The 18,769-nt window shown below is 40.5% G+C and overlaps 2 protein-coding genes across 11 annotated transcripts in view; one reads left to right on the forward strand and one right to left on the reverse strand.

Moving 5' to 3' along the window:
* Window positions 1-8,014, reverse strand: part of DNAI4 (dynein axonemal intermediate chain 4) — a 98,210-nt gene extending 90,196 nt beyond the window's left edge. The window contains exon 1 of the mRNA XM_055304797.1: window positions 7,814-8,014. Coding sequence (XP_055160772.1) covers window positions 7,814-7,980 — 167 coding nt within the window. The 5' untranslated portion in view covers window positions 7,981-8,014. The remainder of the gene's footprint in view (window positions 1-7,813) is intronic.
* A 101-nt stretch (window positions 8,015-8,115) lies between these two features.
* Window positions 8,116-18,769, forward strand: part of MIER1 (MIER1 transcriptional regulator) — a 58,471-nt gene continuing 47,817 nt past the window's right edge. Inside the window, exons 1-3 of one of the 10 annotated variants that reach the window (XM_055304807.1) lie at window positions 8,116-8,244; window positions 9,372-9,472; window positions 12,218-12,291. In XM_055304807.1, the coding sequence (XP_055160782.1) occupies window positions 8,178-8,244; window positions 9,372-9,472; window positions 12,218-12,291 (242 nt within the window). In that variant the 5' untranslated portion in view covers window positions 8,116-8,177. Of the gene's footprint in view, window positions 8,245-8,491; window positions 8,581-8,607; window positions 8,748-9,371; window positions 9,473-10,866; window positions 11,083-12,214; window positions 12,292-13,625; window positions 13,790-18,769 lie in introns of those variants that run through there. The other 9 variants (XM_055304800.1, XM_055304804.1, XM_055304801.1 and 6 more) reach the window with 9 other exon arrangements.

An 18,769-nucleotide genomic window follows, 5' to 3' on the forward strand; every position in this document is an offset into this window, starting at 1 on the left:
TGTGAAAATGTCTATACATTCAGTGCAATCTCTATCAAAATATCACCAACTTTTTTCACAGAGCTGAGACAAATAATCCTAAAATTTGTATGGAACCAGAAAAGACTGCAGAGAGCCAAAGGAATACTGAAAAAAGAAACAAAGATTGATGGAACAGAGTAGAGAATCCAGAAATGGACTCTCAACTCTATGGTCAACTAATCTTTGAGAAAGTAGGAAAGAATATCCAATGGAAAAAAGTCTCTTCAACAAACTGTGGGAAAATTGGACAGCCACATGCAGAAGAATGAAACTGGATCATTTCCTTGCACCATACACAAAAATAGACTCAAAATGGATGAAAGACCTAAATGTGAGAGAAGAATCCACCAAAATCCTAAAAGAGAACACAGGTAGCAACCTCTGTAACCTCAGCCACAGCAACTTTTTGCTAGACATGTCTCCAAAGGCAAGGGAAACAAAGGCAAAAATGAACTATTGGGACTCATCAAGATAAAGGGCTTTTGTACAGCAAAGGAAATAGTCAACAAAATCAAAAGGCAACCAGCAGAATGGGAGAAGATATTTGCAAATGCCTTATCAGACAAATGGCTAGTATCCAGAATCTATAATGAACTAATCAAAATCAACAACTAAAAAATAAATAATCCAGTCAATAAATGGGCAGAAGACATAGACATTTCTCCAAAGACGACTTCCAAATGGCCAAGAGATACTTAAAAAAATGCTGAACATCACCCAGCATCAGAGAAATACAAATCAAAAACACAATGAGATACCACCTCCCACCAGTCAGAAGAGCAAAAATTAACCACTCAGGAAACAACAGATGTTGGTGAGGATGTGGAGAAAGAGAAACCCTCTTATGCTGTTGGTGGGAATGCAAGCTGGTGCACCCACTCTGGAAAACAGTATGGAAGTTCCTCAAAAAGTTGAAAATAGAGCTACCCAATAACCTTCCAATTGCACTACTGGATATTTACCCCAAAGATACAAATGTAGTGATCTGAAGGGGCACCTGCACCCCAATGTTTATAGCAGCAATGTCCTCAATAGCCAAACTATGGATAGAGCCCGGGTGTCCATCAACAGATGAATGGATAAAGAAGATGTGGTACATATACAGAATGGAATACTACTCACCCATAAAAAAAAGAAATCTTGCCATTTGCAATGATGTGGATAGAACTAGAGGTTATTATGCTAAGTGAAGTAAGTCAATCAGAGAAAGATAATTATCACAGATCTCACTCATATGTGGAATTTAAGAATCAAAATAGAGGATCATGAGGAAGAGAGGAAAAAAATAAAACAATATGAGATCAAAGAGGGAGACAAACCATAAGAGGTTCTTTTTTTTTTTAAGATTTTTATTTATTTATTCATAGAGACAGAGAAGAGAGAGAAGCAGAGACACAGGCAGAGGGAGAAGCAGGCTCCATGCAGGGAGCCCGACGTGGGACTCAATCCAGGGTCTCCAGGATCACGCCCCAGGCTGCAGGCGGCGCTAAACCGCTGCGCCACCGGGGCTGCCCCATAAGAGGTTCTTAATCATAGGAGACAAATTGAAGGTTGCTGGAGGCAAGAGAGGTGAGGGGATGGGGTAACTGGGTGATGGACATTAAGGGGGCACATGATATAATGTACACTGGGTATTATATAAAACTGATGAATCATTGACCTCTATCTCTGAAACTAACAATATATGTTAATTGAATTTAAATTAAAAAAATAAAGGAATGGATTTGAAAATAAAAAAAGACATCTCAAACCAAATAGATGCATAATGAAATACCATATTTACTCATAAACCAGTTCTTTCTACTCTCTATAGGACCCAAATAGAAATGAATTAGTGAATGATGTTACATTTATCAATTACCTAGTTATTGGGATCTCTTGAGAGAGGATTATCAGTGAACCCCCTCCATCTTCATACTTTTAAGTTTTATCAGAAGGAACCATGTTTATTATGTCCATAGTTACAGTATAGCTCTTAGCATTCTGCCTGGCAAAGTAAGAAATCAGAAAATACAGACCACTTTTTGAAAGAAATTGAAAGAAGTACCTGTAGCAATTATGTGAGAGATTTACGGTACGTCTCTAACTACATTAGAAAATATGTTTTCAAAAGGGGAAAATTAGAGAAGATAACCACTTTGAGGTTTCAAGAGGTAACCACTTTGAAAACCATTACTCCTGAAAACAGTCATCATATAAGTGGTCATGTAGAGCTCTATGTACATTCTTGAGTTTTCCAAAGCAGGGACCTAATTTGTTTTGACTCCTGCATCTTCAGTATCTAGGCAATAACAAAAGTATAAGGCATTAAATAGGTATCTGTTGAAAGAACTCCTGATAATCACTTCCATGAAAACAGGGGCAAATGACATTAAAAACATGCTATCCATCCACAAATCTTGCTATGAAATAAATAATCACAAGGAAAAATAAGTGTGGCTTGTGAAAGTTTCTGTATTTAGCCCCTTATTTTAATGAGATGATGGTAATTTCCATCTAAAACCAATAAATGTCTTCTATATAATGTTATTTATAAAACACTGTACATAAGGCCTTGTGCTACACACTGGCAAGGATACAATATGAATCAGATATGACCCCTAAGGAGCTTACAATCTATTAGATAAAACATGTATATGATTATAATAGAAGTACAAAATTTTAGGTGCCACAAAGGAAGTACACAGAAGATGAAATGAGCATTGTGGTAAGATTACTTTGGATGAGAAGTATGAACAGAGAAATCACAGCAGTGACATCTGACTTAGGCCTTAAATTTAAATAGAACTCAAATAATTTGGGATGTGCATGTATTTGTATTTAGTGCAGGAGGAGGTGAAGGAGGACAAGGGTATTGGAGCAGAGTGAAAAATGCACCCTGAGGAAAAACCTTTGTGAACAACGAGAGTAGAAAAGCATGTGGTATGTACAGGGAATCCTAAATAATTCAATTAAATGCATGAAGGAAAACAAAGTTAACCAAAAACAAAAGAGCCAGGCTATGTTTTTGGAATTTTTTTTTTTTTTTTTTTTTTTTTTTTTTTTTTTTACAAAAGCAAGAGAGTGGCTTTGAAGGTTTTTAAGCAAAAGAGTAAAGTGACCTAAACTATGTTCCAAAAATATTTAACTGTATGCAGGAACATATGCAGGAACATAGTAGAAGTAAGACCGTTAATTAGATGCTATGGGAATAGTTCAGGTGAGAAGTAATCAAGGCTTAACATGGAGCAGCAGATATAGACATAAAACAAATACAAATCTCTTTCTGGGTCACTATCCACGTGCTCTAATCCCCTTTACAACAGGAACCAGAGCCTTTTGAAATTATCCAAACAAGCCAATTCTAAACCTGTTTGTTCTGCTTTGTCTATTCCTCCCACAGAAACCACAATAAAGGTTCTTGCCCATGTTTCCTCTTGCTTGTTCTATCTCCTGACTGGCCCTTGTACTTTCCTATGTGGAACCCTGTGTGGCATGGCATACCATGCCTCCTTTTTCTATAGATCCATGAATATTAAAAAAATATTAAAAAAAAGACTTCTCCCTCATAAGAGTCATTTCCATGCCTATAAAACATAAAAACATATCTTAGGCACCCTTAAAAGATAGCAGATACAGAACTAATAGGACTTGGTAACAGATAATAACAATGCCACTTAAACTTTAAATTTCAAAGAACATCCACCTGTATTTTATAATTTAATTCTTATAATAACTTGTAAGATATTTAAAGTCACATTTTAGAAGTAAGAAAGCTTAAACTCAAAGGCCTATTTAAATGCTCAAACTCGTCCAATAATTCAACTGTTTCTTTATTTGTACATTAAGGTTAATAATAGTACGTATCTCATACAGTTACGGTGGGGATTAAGTTAGTTTTCTAAAACAGTTAAAAAGTTCAATTGTAGACATGTTCATATTAGATATCAGTGATATCTTGGTGTAGCTGTCTGGTGGCAGTTCAAAATGCAAGAGTAAAGTGAATTTCAAGGAACAGAAGTTAGAGTTGGAGATTCAGATTTGAGAATCTTTGCATGGAGATGATAGTAAATGAACAGAGTCCTAAAATAAAAACCTAAAGGCACAAAGGGAAGGTAACAGAGCTAGAGGGAGAAGCTGGAGATAAAAGAAACCAGAAAAGTGGCATTTAGACCAGTAATAAGTGAGCCAATAAAGCTCAGGGTTGAGGAGAGGAAGATCAATATTGTCAAATGCTGCAGAGAGGCAGAAAAGGTAAGAAAGCCCATTGAATTTGATGACTTTTGAAAGCTTTCAGTCACTCGTTACTGACCTTTGAATAGAAACAGAGACAACAGACTGCAAGGGTTAAAGAATGAACGTAGATGTTTCTGGTTCAACATGTAAAGACCACAAGTCACCAATCTTGTTTTTATCACAAGAAAGACTTAGCAAACTGAAAATCAACAGGTCTCTTTAGATCCATCAGATCAGTTTATAGATAAACCACTGGCCCCAAAGTTGGACAAGCAGGAGAAAGAGAATCACAATTTACTAGGAACAAACACTGCAACTAGGGTGTTCGGTAGGAAATAATAGGTAGTGAATGGTAGGAAAACTTAAAGTGTAATTGACTGCTGGAGACTGAGTGTAAACTAATTTTAAAGATAAAAACTCCCAGGGCCCAGTCTCACTCACCGAGCCCTACAAAGACACCCATCAGCCTCTCAGGAAGATGATCAGAGAAAAATGCCCTCATAATTCCAGCATGGGAATAGGACATAACCATTCTAAAATATACAAAATGTTCAGTTTTCCTTAACAAAGGTCTGGATTCAAGGAAAACTATTTTAGCAGAGCCTAATCAACATGGGGGAAGGGAAATAAATACACAACTCCAAGTTTTCCTCTACATTTCTTGTTCTACCTGAGGAGGAAAAAAATATGAGAAAGACTTTTGAAGGTCATAGCTCAAGGTCAAAGGTCCACTAAAAGACTAAGACCTAATTATAGGATTATGGAACATTTTCTCTCCCCTCAATATCTTACCATCACACCAATAGGTCTCCTTCCTGTACAATAACAGGGGATTGAAATGGGAAGAGCTGCAAGGCTCAGGCTCCAAGGAGTCTCTAGGGGAATGTAAAAAAAAAAAAGAGAGAGACAAGAAGGACACTGGAGGAAATTGAAGCCTCATAAACCTACTGCTACAGTAAACACAGCCTAATTCCTAGCCAGATAAACATAAAATCTCACACTAAAGGCTTATTTACTTTAGTTCATATTACATGATGCAACATGTTCAGCTTTTAAACAAAAAATTATACAGCACATCAAAGGGCAAAAAACAGTCTGAAGAAACAAAGCAAGCATCAGAGCAGACTAAGATATAGTAGAAATTTTGGAATTGCCAAGATTGGGAATTTAAAATAATTATTCTTAATATGGTAAGAAGGCTAATGAAAAAAAAAGTGGACAGGTAACATGAAAACTCAAAGAACTGAAAGGAAATGCATAAATTTGTAAGAAAGTAGAATAGAGGGACTGGACAGAGAAGTGGGATAGGGGCATTGAAGAAAGACTGGCTGTTTTATCATGCTGGGAGATTGTTACGCATGGCAAACACCTAATACAGAAAAAATGGGAGAAAGTAAAGAAATGTTAAATACATGTTTCATGAGATCCTTTCCAAGATCAGCATTAAATCTAAAAGGAAGAAGATGAGAAATAACATATTAGGTCATACAAATGGTTGTAATTTTAAAATCTAAAATTTTGCTTTGACTGGATAACATGGCTATCTCAAAAAGGGAAGGTTATACTACTTCCCACCTGATTCTTTCCATAATAGGTAATCTGTTATGAATCTGGCATTATTTAAGAAATCCCCAAGAGAATTCATGAATTCAGCTTAATTTTACTTTGAGATTTCCATACCTATAAGTATAAACAAAAACCAGACAGGATGCACAGTAACCAATATTACTCACATACATTATTCATTCGTTCAGTCAGCAAATAGAATGCTTTCTTCATTCAAGGCAATAGCAGTGAACAGAACAAAAATGTCTGCCCTATGGAGTACCATAGTTTGGGTGAAGACACACTGATGAACATGTATATTATATACCAAGTAGAGATAAGTTTTATAGATAAGTTTAAACCAAGGTTGAGGAACTGGAAGTGCTGGGAATTAGAAGTATTATATTACTTTATGAGAAGTGGTTAGAGAAGGACTTTTTGATAAGATGACATCTGAAGGAAATAAGTGAGTCATGAAAGTATGTGGGGGTGCAATATTCCAAAGAACAGCAAATGCAAAAAAAAAAAAAAAAAAACCTCCACAAAAAGACAGCAAATGCATTGGCTGTAAAGTGGGAAAATAATGTGTCTGATATTGTTGTGGAACAATCAGCCAAAGGGAAGAGTCCAAAGTGAGAGATCCTGTGGGGCTCTGTAATTATGAGTTTTTACTGAATGAAATGGAAAAAACTGGAGGGTTTTGAGAAGAGCCATAGTGACTACCATGTGTAGGGTGATAGTAAGAAGACCATTTAGGTGGTTACTATAATGTTACAGGGACTTCTATTAGTCTTGATTTATTTTGCAGGTAAAAATGATAGAATCTGCTGATGGGAGTGGGGCATTAAAGAAGCCAAAAGAAACTGCAGAGTTTTTTTACTGAGTAACTAGAGGAGCAGAAATTGCTATCTAATGAAATGGCAAAGACTGCAGAGTAGAGAAGAGGGGGAAATAAGGTTAGTTCTGCATATGAATTATGAGATGCCTATTAACTTCTAAGTACAGATGTTGATTTTCTTAAAGTCTGGTTTTTGGAAGAGGTGCCGGCTAGAGATATAAATTTATGAATCATCAGTGTACAGGTGATTTTTAAAGGCATAAGAGTGAAGGAAAGGGGTCTAAAGACTGACTGCAGCAGCACTCCAATATTTAGATATGGGAAAGAAGAAAAGGTACCACCAAAGTATTTTGAAAAGAAGTAGCCACAAAACAAGGAGAGAACTAGGGAGGAGTGGGGTCCCAGAAACCAAATGAAATGATTCAAAACGAGAAGCGGAAGGGCTAAGAAACTGAGAAATAAGACCTTGCATTTCGATGGGCGCCTATTGCCGACCTTCACACACACACACACAAAAAAAACAAAAAACCACGATTTCGGTGGAGTGGTAGAATGGACAAAAGGCCCTGACAACCATATTCAAGGGAGAATGTAAGGGTCTCTCCCAGGAACTTTCAGAGTCCTGTTAAGAATGATAAGCTGGGCTGCAGATTGGAGGAGAGATGCTGAAGGTCTGAGAAGAGAGAACAAAAGTGGTCTGAAGTGTAGGAGAGCGGATGAATGAGGAAACTTTGGTGCGGCTGCTGGGGCAGCACCAAGGCATCTTTCGAAGTTTGCAAGCAAAACAAGTCCTCAGAGCGGTGCGCTCTCCTCCAGCTTCTCTCTCCAGTGTTGCAGAAACGGCAGAACGTCCTTAGCAGGACGAAGGCAGGAGGCAGAAAACACCTGGACCACAGAGCACAGTGAACCTGCGGACTGAATGGGGGCAACCAGCTTGACCGGCTGACCGGAGAAACCACCCCAGGAGTGCCGGGAGGGAGAGCGGTTCTAAACAAAGTAGATCTTTTCCCGTAGGGCGAACACGGCAGTTGGGGGGCGGGGTGGGGGGTCAATAAGGCCGCACGAGGCCAAGGAAGGGGACACTGAGGCAGGAGAGCTCCGAGGGCCGTCTGAACACGGATGCAGCAGCCCGGATCTAAAAGAGCTCCGTCAGGGACCCAGAAGGATGGACTAAGTTCTCAGCGCCGGACTTACAGCCAGAGGTTCTGCTGCTTGCGGCTGTTTCCTGGAGAGGTGGGCATGGTGGCGACAGGCGGCGGAGTGCTCGCCCCCCCTTCCCTAGCTGCTTCCGGAGTCCCTGTACCCCAACGCCCGGCGTCAGCGGCTCGGGCTGAGGCTCGGGAATGTTTGCCGGGCGTCATGGAGACGGAGGAGCCCCGGCTCAACAAGCGGCCGCGCGGTTGGCTGGCGGCTGGAGACCGAGAGGAGGGCGGAGGCGAAGGGGAGGGCAGAGGGTTGGTGGAGCAAGAGGAAGCTCCGGACGACGACTAGAAAAAGGAGGCGGGCGGCCCGGGCCCCAGGCCCCTCCCAGGTTCTGAGTCTCCCCGGCTGCAGGCGGATGGATGGGGCTTCTTCAGGCGGTGGCGGCAGCAGTGAAGGTGGCGGCGGCAGCAGCGGCAGCGGCTGTAAGTGCAGCCTCCATACACCATCTCTCCTCTCCTAGTCCTGATTGGGATGAGGGGCTCCTAAGGTGTCCCCGGTCCCCTTTCTCCCTCTCCCCTCCCCCACCGTAGAGCACCGCCCGGAAGACCCTTAACTTCCGGGGAGGGGCTGCAAGAGAACGCGCCCGGCCCGCTCCCCCCTCCCGGAGGGCGCCGCCCCCCCCCGAGGCGCATGCGCAGCTGCCCTCCTCCGCGCTCCCCCTCCCAGCCCGGTCTTTTGCTTTGGTGGTGGTGGCAGCGGCGGCGGCGGCGGCGGCGGCGGCGGCGGCGGCGGCGCGCTGGGAATCCGCTGCGGTGTGAGTTCGTCTCGCCCAGTTTGCTTCCGCCCCTTTCTCCTGTCGGCCCCGAATACGGTCGGGGTGGGGCTAAGCTGACCATCCCCCCTGTGGCTCCGCCTCTTTTCCCCTGTAGATCCGGGTTCGGTCCCAGCCCCTGGGAGGCTCCTGCTTGCACTGCAGTGCCCCGTGGTGAGCGGGGTCCTGGGCGGGCCAGCCCATTTCGGAAGGGAGTGAGGGAGGGGAGAGACACTGGAAGAGGGCATTAAGATGAAGGAACAAGGCCCTGCCAGTCCGTGGGAAGATCCCTGGGGACAGATGCCTACCCCTCCTTGAAATGGCCTTGTTCTTGCAGCTTTTCGTGGAAAGACCTCTGGCTTGGAGCCCATCTCTGGTCCCCGTTTGCTGTGTGACCTTGGGCAAGTCACTGCCCCTCTCCGGGCCCCTGTTATCCCTAAAGCTTCCTCCAACGCTTAAACTCTTAATTTTGCAGAAAAGCTTATGCAGTTACAAGACTGGCCCTTCTACTGAGGCCGCTTAGCCCAGATGACGCGGAGTTGACCGAACCTTCTTTCTTCAGTCATGGATGGAAGGAGGCGACCTATTTATTGGGCCGCTTTTATTCCTTGACCGTCGGTTACAAATTGCATGTCTCAAGGCTAATTAATGTTTTCCTAAAATTGTCATGGGATCCTTGTCCTAATTCTTGGCTATCTTTTAAAAATTAGAGACAGGCTGAGAATTAGAGACGTGGTGAGCTTGTGGTATCATCGTCTCTGGTCTCGTTACTACTGAGGCTCTCTTTCTTTGATCCAGATGGTGTGGTGGCTCGATTCTCCCAGTGCCTGGCTGAGTTTCGGACGTGGTTAAGAACCAACTGGTTGAGGTTCAATGCAGACAAGACGGATGTGATGCTGGTAGGCAGGGGCACACTTGGAGATTAAGGGAGGGAAAGTCCAAACTCCCTCAAGTAATATAAATACTCCGTTTACCCTTTCTGTATATTCCAGTGTTTGAGAATTGATGATAGGCCAATAATTTCCAGAGTTGGGGGTGAGATAAAAATAACATGTCAACAATATTAGGGCTATAAAAATAACATTTTGTGATAATCTGATAAAGTGGGGTCATTCGATAAAACTCTTTATGTAAAAAAAAAAAATTATGGAAAAAAAAAAAACCCTGTTACTTGAAGAAACAAAAGGCTATGTAAGTGTTTTGGGGTGGCATTAATAATAAAAACTAAACTAACAAAAAGATGATGCTGATTCTTGCATAGATGTGGGGCTTCCGAATGTATTGCATTACTGCTTTGTAACCTGCATTCTGCGTACTAAAGTAAAGGTAAACTCTCAATTTATCAGATACCCTTTTTAAATTTTTTGATATGCAGGTATTTTCAACCAAATTAATAGATATTTGTCAATTTTTACCTGCATTTCATGTGTAGGTTGACACTTTCAAATAAAAATTTTAGTAAATAGTCTACCAATCTCAGAAGGACTCACAGACTCTGAAAATGGTTAGGTAGAGAATTTGTTTTTAAGATTTTGAATCTGCTGCATTCAAACAGTCCTAGAGCCTGAATTGTTACAGGTATTTTCTTGGAGCATTATGAGAGGTTCCTGGGTTGCATAACATTTTGTTTATGTAGTATAGGTATATATCTTATATTTGAGTCAAGTATTGGTCCTGAATAAAAGGTTATATTTCTTAGGTATATGTAAACTGCCAAAGACTTTTATTTATTGGTTAGTTTAAGGTACTGGTTGAAGTAAAATTGTGACCTTAAAAGGCTTTTGTTAAAACCAAAATAATAATTGAAAGGGGTGTGTGTGTGTGTGTGTGTGTGTGTGTGTGAGAGAGTGAGTGTGTGAGATAGCCTCTATAAAAATATTTAATGACTTTTAATGGAGTATCTAGTAAATTGCTTAAAAATGATTTCCAAATATGATAGCAGTTTTGAGAAACTTAAATGTGGTGAAAGTTAATGTTAGTTTGCCTGAAAATAAGGAAGCCTTTAGGTGGGGAATGGGAGCTCAAGAGGCATTTATTCAGGCTTTGTACAGTGGTTTTTTTGTTTGTTTGTTTGTTTTGGGACATTAGCCACAAACCTCACATAAAATTGGAATTACCCACACTTTTTAGTTTAACTTTAAAATATTTTATTATCCAATTCTAACAATTACCATTTTAGACATCACATTAATAAATACTATATAAACGGTAATGATTTTAAACAGTTCATAGGTATTGGTGTATTTTTTCATACCTTTAACTCTGTTATGTCTTATTTTTAGGTCTTCTAGTATCGGTAGGCATTAAAGATTTATATTTTGTTAACCTAAGTATAAATATTGATTGTTTGCACTTAAATACAAAGAAGACATCTGTTGAATTAATCCAAAGTGCTGAAAAACTCAGGGAAGTGGATGGAAGTAACAAGGAGATAGATTCTGGTTTAATAAAAAGAAGAATGTTCTAAACGTACAGCTTTTTCTGAAAAGAGCAGCCTCTTCATCAGACAGTAAGTCATTGAAGGTGTTTTAGCATAGGCAGAAAAGCCTGATAGTGGGGACACGTAATGAGGGATTCCTATCTAGACAAGGTAGAAATTGACTAAAAGACCTCTAAGGTCCCATCCAACACTAAGATGGTGTGTGGCTCATGAATGTTAATTTTCATATATTTGATACTGAGGAGGTAAGCAAGAGTTTTTGAGAAAAACTTTACTTTCCTTAAAGTGGTTAAATTTTGAAGGATAAGTATATCATGAGAATAAAATGGGAATAAAACCATACTGAATTCATTAGTAATGTGTTACTAATGACTTAACAATATTGGAGCTATTTCTAACTTTATATATTTTTAGACTATCTAAGCCTAAAAAAAGGACTGAACCCACATTTACTAAAAAGGGAGGAGAAAAACATAGAGGGAATTTTCCCTCTAAGTGATGCCACTTAAAATTAATAAAAATGATTCACAATATTAATAAACTTAAAAGTCATTTATCGGTAAGAAGGATTCCCTTCAAATAAGTCCCAGATCCGATTTTCCTGACAATTTCAGAATTCATTCTGTAGCCTAAGGGGCCATGATCCCCAGCTTTTTAATCATAATTGGGATTTTTTTTTGTTGAGGTTTAACTTAAGAATCAAAGAGTAAATGGGCTTAAGCAAGCAAGTTATTCCTGTACCTTGCATTTTGACAATACTTTTTAATTTCTGTGAACTAAATTTCATATATTAGTTTAAATGGAAAATCCTCCTTTATCCCATGTTATTTTAAAGCCTGAGTTTCTACCTCTAGGCCCCTTATTCTGTCTTTACCCACCCCAGGTCTATGCACATCAATTGTTCTTTGTCTCCAGCTGTTTTCCATCAAACATCTCAGAGTGAAAACTATTTAAACAGAAACTGACTTTTCAGAAACTGTTTTTTGAGTCCAAAGGACTAAGGTAATTCAGTAGGGTAACTCTATGTACCTGTGCTAAAATATTTATTCTCCCCCCAAGGAATCCTGAAAAACACTTTTATAAAAGTATTCTAAAAAAATAAAATGAAAATACTGTACAGTACAGTTAATGGTAAACATTGTTTGTAGATTTGGGAACCTTAAAGTTTTCCTTTCTCTTCTTTCCCTTGCTTTTCTTTCAGTAGAAAATGTGCATCAGATGTTTATGTTTAATTGGTTTACAGACTGTCTGTGGACTCTTTTCCTGTCAAATTACCAGGTAATGTCCTTTCACTTAGCAGCTACTTCATATACCTGTAAATGCACAAATTATTCATGCACAAATTATTATCGGACATAAGAATTTCAAGTTAATGTTGAATCTTTGGAAAAAGGAAACTGCTTAATAGAGCGTAGAATTTTAAGGGAATACAAATAATTTAAGAAAACAGCCCATATTGCATTGTAAGTTGAGTATTAAAGAAAAATTGTAAATGTGCACATTTATGCAGTGTATGGTGGTGCTGGCATCACATTATTTGGAAGGAATGACTTTATATTTGGTTGATTTGGGTAATCATTTTTGAAATTGCATTAAGAACCCTTGAACATTTAGGGGAAAACAATCTTTTTGAAATTAAGATTTTTAAACTCCTGGTTGAGTAAAATATGTTAGTGCATGTTTTAATATCACCTTTGCATTAGCCAGTATCTGCCTTAGTAGTGGAAGGGAAACATGTTTGTTATTTTGCAATCATTGTCGGTGCAGTCATGAGAATTGGCGTTGAAGGCCAATTGGCAGTTAGTTCTAGGCCAAAATTTTAAAATAAACTTTCAAATTGCTGGCATTTCAGGCATTGCAAATAAGCAGGTTTTCCCTAAATGCAGTCAAGTCAGAGATTACGTATAGCCATCAAAGAGCAGCTTTTCAGTATCTCGCTTTTAGAAAATTTCTCTTAATTGTGCAAAATCCAAACGTTGCACAATTACGTTGCTCCTGGCATCTCAGGAAGTGTGTGCGGGGGGGGGGGGGGGAGCCAATGAGATGTGAGGACAGCAGACTACCTGTATCCACAGTCCCTTTCCTTAATCTCTGCTCAGACCTCTAGGATTTGGGGATGTGGGATTTTACATTTCCTGTCAGGAATCAACTGAGAGAAATACTTGTCAAGAGACAGCCGCTTTCAAAGCGCTCTACTTTGCGCCCTTGCCCTTGTTGCATCACAGCGACATCCGTTTTCCAGCAAATGCACTTCAAAAAAGGCCTACATGTAGAACACAACGTATCTTTTCCGCTGCGCTGTGAAGGCTGAACGCGGCTTTTTTTGGCACTTTTCCTTGCCCTCTCTGGTCCCTTAGGGCCCTCTCCTTCAGCGGGCGTCGCGGATCGGCTAGGGCGGGGGAGGCGCCTCGCGCGCGGATGCCCACCTCCCCCCAACACCCACCTTGGCTCCGCCCCCTCCGCGCTCCTCCCAGGGAAGGCTGCCGCGGGGCCGCGCGCGCGCCCCTTGTGCGCGCGCGCGCGCGCCGGCTTTTTCCCTCGGGTCCTGCTCAGCCCGGGCGCCGCGAGGGGGCGGAGTGGGGCGTGGTGGGCGCGCTCGGGCGGCTCCTGCGCGTTCCCGCCGAAGCAGCGGCGGCGGGAGCGGCCGAGGCGGTGGCGGCGGCGGCGGCGGCGGCGGCTGGAGTCCTGTAGCCGAGTCTCACATCCGGGTTCTGGCCGTGACCCAGCTGCGGCCGCCGCGGAGATGTGACCCGTCAGTACGGCAAATATGGCGGAGGTAAGGGAGCGAGCTCCCCCTCCCCGTCCCGGAGCCGGGCGCCCCCGGGCCCTGGCCGGGGAGGAGTGGAGTGGGCCTGGCTAGGAGAGGCCCAGCCCTGCTGGCGCCACTGCCCACCTGTTGTCCGGAACAGGCCGCGCTTTTGGGCGGGAGCTTTCCCTGGAACTTAGTTGGGATGGGTCCGGGGGCGGGAGGAGGCGGAGGCGCAGTTGGACTTCGGGGGCAGTTTGAAGGGTCGAGCGCTGCGTGGTAGTGCGTGCCGAGGGGGGTGAGGGGGTGGGCGGGTGGGCGCCCGCCGGGCAGGGGCGTCGGTGGCGCAACTTCGCCGGCCGGTGCGAGGGGCCGAGAGGAGCTGCTGCTTCCTCTTCTGGCGAAGTTTCTTCCCTCCGTCCCCGAGATGCTGTTGCGCCCTTCCGCGTCACCCCCACCCCTTTGCTGCTGACATCCAGTCCGTGTGAATGGGGAAAACGTACGGCAGAATGGCCCTTGGCTCTCCTCCTCCCGACGGGGCGGAGATGAGCGTGGAGGACTAACCCCGGCCTCCCGCAGGCCGGCCGTTCAGGCTGGGGGACTCCCCGGTACCCCCGGCGCAGTTGCATTCCCCCTCAGGGCCGGACCTCTTTTTCTCTCTTCCCATTTCAGAAGAGTTGCTTTCTACCTTTCCCTCTCTTCACTTTCCCCATATTCCGCCCCACCGCCCCTTGAATATTAAGGCTACCTATTATTGTCTTCCTCTTCTCCCCCCCCCCCCACGGTGGAAGATTTTTCTCCCCCCTCTTTTTCCAGTAAACGAGTTACCGAAGCTCCCTTTTCCTCGGTGGTAATGGTTTTATTTTGGGGGGCTTCAAATCTTGGCGAACAACCACTCTTAATGATTCTTTCCAACTTCGTGTTGTGCCACTGGAGATTTAAATTTTGTTTCCGATTTAAATCTTTAAACGTGATTTAAAAAAAAAAATACACCCCCCCACGCCCCTTAACCCCCGAAAGAATTCCGTTATTCTTTACCCCCTGGAGTTGAAGGAGTGATAGTATAGGGGGTTTTAAGTCTACTTCGAGTCAGAGCCTCACTAAATGGTAAGGCATTTCCTTGTATGAATTACTGTTTTCATGGTCTCCGAGACACCCCAAAAACAGATTCTGGAATAGGTGATTTTTTTTTTAACCACCCAGTCCCCAATTTTTGTGTTCATTGTTTGCTAAATGAAGTCAGTAGTAAGTTAGGGGAGTAATTTTGGTAACACCATAATACCTCCTTTGTAAACCTTGGGCTACAGAAACGTGTAGATTAAGGAAAAATACTAATTTGGATGCTGTTTCATGTACCTGTTGAATGGAGGGACCTAAAAGTTAGCTGTGTTGTGCAGTTGCTCTTAGGGTGTTCCTTCTGCCTTCCTTATGGAAACTAACTTTATATTAATGTATAGTGGAGTATTTGCTATTAAAGGAGCGGATTTAACTATAGCAGGACTCTTTTCTGCCAGTGATGTTTTTAAAACATTTAATACTTTTCATTTAAAATTAAATTTAGAGCTTAGATTTATTTCCACTTTTTTTCTTTGTGGTTAAAGAATATGTATTTCAAGGCACATAAGCTGGAGAAAACATAGTACTGTGTGTTTCACTAAAATATCACTGGATTCATTCCACTGGGCTGAAACAATTTTAGTCCTGGTAAGATTTTTAAGTGTTTCTTTTTTCATATGTAAGGAAGGGGGGGGGGCGGGAGGGCTTGTAGTGGCTGAATTTACCTACATTTTGTCAAATAGTCTTCAGTGAATGCCCAGTAGATAAGCAGGGGTGTGCTGTAATAGGCGATATGGTTTCTTCCCTGGGAGTGCCACTCACGGTGGTTTGAACTCTAAATTCTGTAGTCATATTTTAAGGCAAGCTATTATTGAAGAAACATAACAGTGTTTGAAAATACAGTAAAATTTAAGAAACGTCACCCATAAATTTTAACTGCCTACCACACTGAAAACATGTAAATAGAAGTATATTAATATTTCCTGTTTATTAGAAGCAAAGATGATTGCATTAATGTAAGAGGAAAAGCAATACTTTAAGTCACTAGTCATTTCCTAATATTTTCAAGAGTATGTTTTAGTTTTCTTAAAGATTGCATCACTCGGAGAATGCAACTTTCATGTTCAGTAGGAACACATGGATGGTTCAATTTCAAGAAGAGAAAACCTGAACTTTGTTTTCGGTGCATTTATTTAGTGACCTGAAATCTTTTAAAAAATTTCTTTTATAACTCTTAAGTTGCTTGTAGATGGTTTTATTTTTAGTGAATTTGAAGGAACCTCCATCTATGTCCTGCAAAAAATCTAAAACAAGTGAAAAAGTGAAAAGTAAAATTAATTTGTGTTTTTCTGATCTCAATGTTTTAGTAATTAGGATGATTTTAGAGCTTAGTCTTTTTAAAAAATTAGGTGGAGAAATGCTTGGTGTATAGAGGGCTTTAGTTGCTTTTGTGTGAACTCTCAGGAGATTCATTCTTTATGCCAATATAAAGCATGTGGTAAAATCAAATGTACTGTTGTACTTTTGGTTAAGTAGACTTGAGCATTGAAGTTAACTGATAACATAACAGAAAATACACAGCAACAATATACATTTATTTGATAAATCTGAGGGGAAAACAGGTTATTGAAGAAGCACGTCTCTAGAGAAAAATGTAGATATTATGCTTCTGGGCTTTTTTTTTTTTTTTTTTTTTTTTTGATTTTTATTTTTATTTTTAGTTCTTACACAGGAGAATGACCCTGACCTTGTTTTTCCAGAGAGATGTTTAATTTTTTAATACAAATTATTGAGATGTGAGTAGAATATACTGATCTTTCATACTTGATCTGATCATCTTAGGCAGTCCTTAGTAGGAAGTATGTATGTATTTAACGGTTCCGCAAATTGTGGTAACATTAAAAACATATTAAATGTGCTTGGAAAGAATGGCACATTCTCCCTTTCTTAATAGTTTTTGATAGTATTTCTCATTAATTATCCCTTAAAATGATTTATCAATCTTCTAAAAGGAGCTTCTCCTAGTCACAGTTAAAGGAAGGAAATTACAGAGAGTTGCAGTTTTACAAAGGCAATGAGAAAGAAAGCATAAGAGGAAGAAATCGTTGATCCTTTGGGTTTTATAAGGAATGTGGTGTAGGGACCTTTGGGAATGAACAATTTGTCTGTTATTTCAGAGTTTGTAAACACATGAGGGACTTTTTTTTCTCCGGGAAAAAAAAAAGCCACAACATAGTGCAAGACCTATCTTTTCACCTAGGCCATATTGTTATATAAAGAGAAGAAAATTTAATGAACTTGCTTTTCTGTATTTTTAAGTACTTAAAAGATTTCCAAAAATGACATACATAATGTGTGCTATCACATCTATTTGCTTGCTTCTCTTGAAAATAGACTGCTTGCTTAGTGGTTTTTTAGTGTATTTGGATTTTGTTTTTTAAGGAAATGGAATCATCTTGATTGCTGTTCTCGACAGTGTTAATTTCAAATCTAAACAAAACTTGTTTCACTGCGATGGATTTAGGCTTTAAATAATTCTCTGTAGCGGTAATGAATTTTTTTAAAAAAATATTTGTCCTTTAGTGTATTTAGGATTTATCCAGAGTAATTAAGAACGCCAATGTATGAGAGTCTAATAAAGTTTAATTTGGAAGGGGTAATGAAGTACTTAATAAGGTAGGAAAGGTTAGTTGGAGGAAGTATAAAAGTGGATTAATATTAGAGAATTTTTGTACAGAGACTGTCAGTTTCTCAAATCAGAAATAAAACACTGCCATTGAAGCAAGAAACTGATTAATAAAAGTAGGAAAAGAATCACCTATATAGAAATTTCTTGATACTAGCTTGAGTCCCTGTGTATTTCAAAAGGTTTGCAAATGGTTTCAAAATTCATTACAGTGATTAAACTGTTCAAGTACCAGTCATCACTTGGGACCCATTCTGTTTGACTTACTCTATGGATTATAAGAATGACTTAAAATTATGTTTGTATAGATAGGAAATTCATAAAGTAGCACCCTCCAGAAAGCTTTTTGCAAGTTGAGATCATCTTTTTCCAAAAGTCTTAGATTAAAAAAAAATTTAGAAGATGCTATTAAACATATCCCATTCCTTTAGCTAAGTATTCCTTAGTAGTGATATGTCTTTTGAGCAATTCATAATAAAAGTAAAGAACTTAGATCTCAAAGGAAATTGAACTAGAAGAAAATGAAACTGAGCAGAGTTAGTGCAGTTTGTCCTAGGTTGTACAGTTAGGCTGTGGCACAGGTAAGAGTGGGGCCTAGGCTTTTGAATTTCTAGTGCTTAATAATAGCAACTCACCCTCTGAATTACTATTACCATAGTCAATTTGCTAGTTTTAGCACCAAGACTTTATTAATCTTTTTTATACTCTAGAATTCCTCAGGGGAAAGTTAAGTGACTTAGTTTTGTTTGGAAGAAGAGAAATGATGAGCACAGTTCCCCTGTCTTCACCTGGAGGAGGGCCTCTAACTCCTTCCTGGATTCTATCCCCGTAACTGTAGAATCTTTGGTTTCGTGTCTAAATTTACTACGTTGGTGATGATGATAAAGAAATGATGGTGGAATTGGTTTGAGGGGAGAAATTAGTTCAGACAGTTATGTTCATTGAAAATATGCTTTGGATTGCCTGGAATATAGGAGTCTAATGATTACTTCATGTTTTTACCACCTTAGTGTAATTATTTTTTAATAATGGTAATATGCGAGATTACCATGTTCTAGAAATATACAAAAGAGAAACATTTAGGGGATCCCTAGGTGGCTCAGTGGGTTAGCACCTGCCTTTGGCCCAGGTGTGATCCTGGAGTCCCAGGATCGAGTCCCACATCAGGCTCCCTGCATGGAGCCTGCTTCTCCTTCTGCCTGTGTCTCTGCAACCCCCTCTGTCTCTCATGAATAAATAAAATCTTAAAAAAAATTAAAAAAGAAACA

This window comes from Nyctereutes procyonoides, unplaced genomic scaffold, assembly GCF_905146905.1.
Source record: "Nyctereutes procyonoides isolate TBG_1078 unplaced genomic scaffold, NYPRO_anot_genome, whole genome shotgun sequence".
In the NCBI taxonomy this organism is placed as follows: Eukaryota; Metazoa; Chordata; class Mammalia; order Carnivora; family Canidae; genus Nyctereutes; species Nyctereutes procyonoides.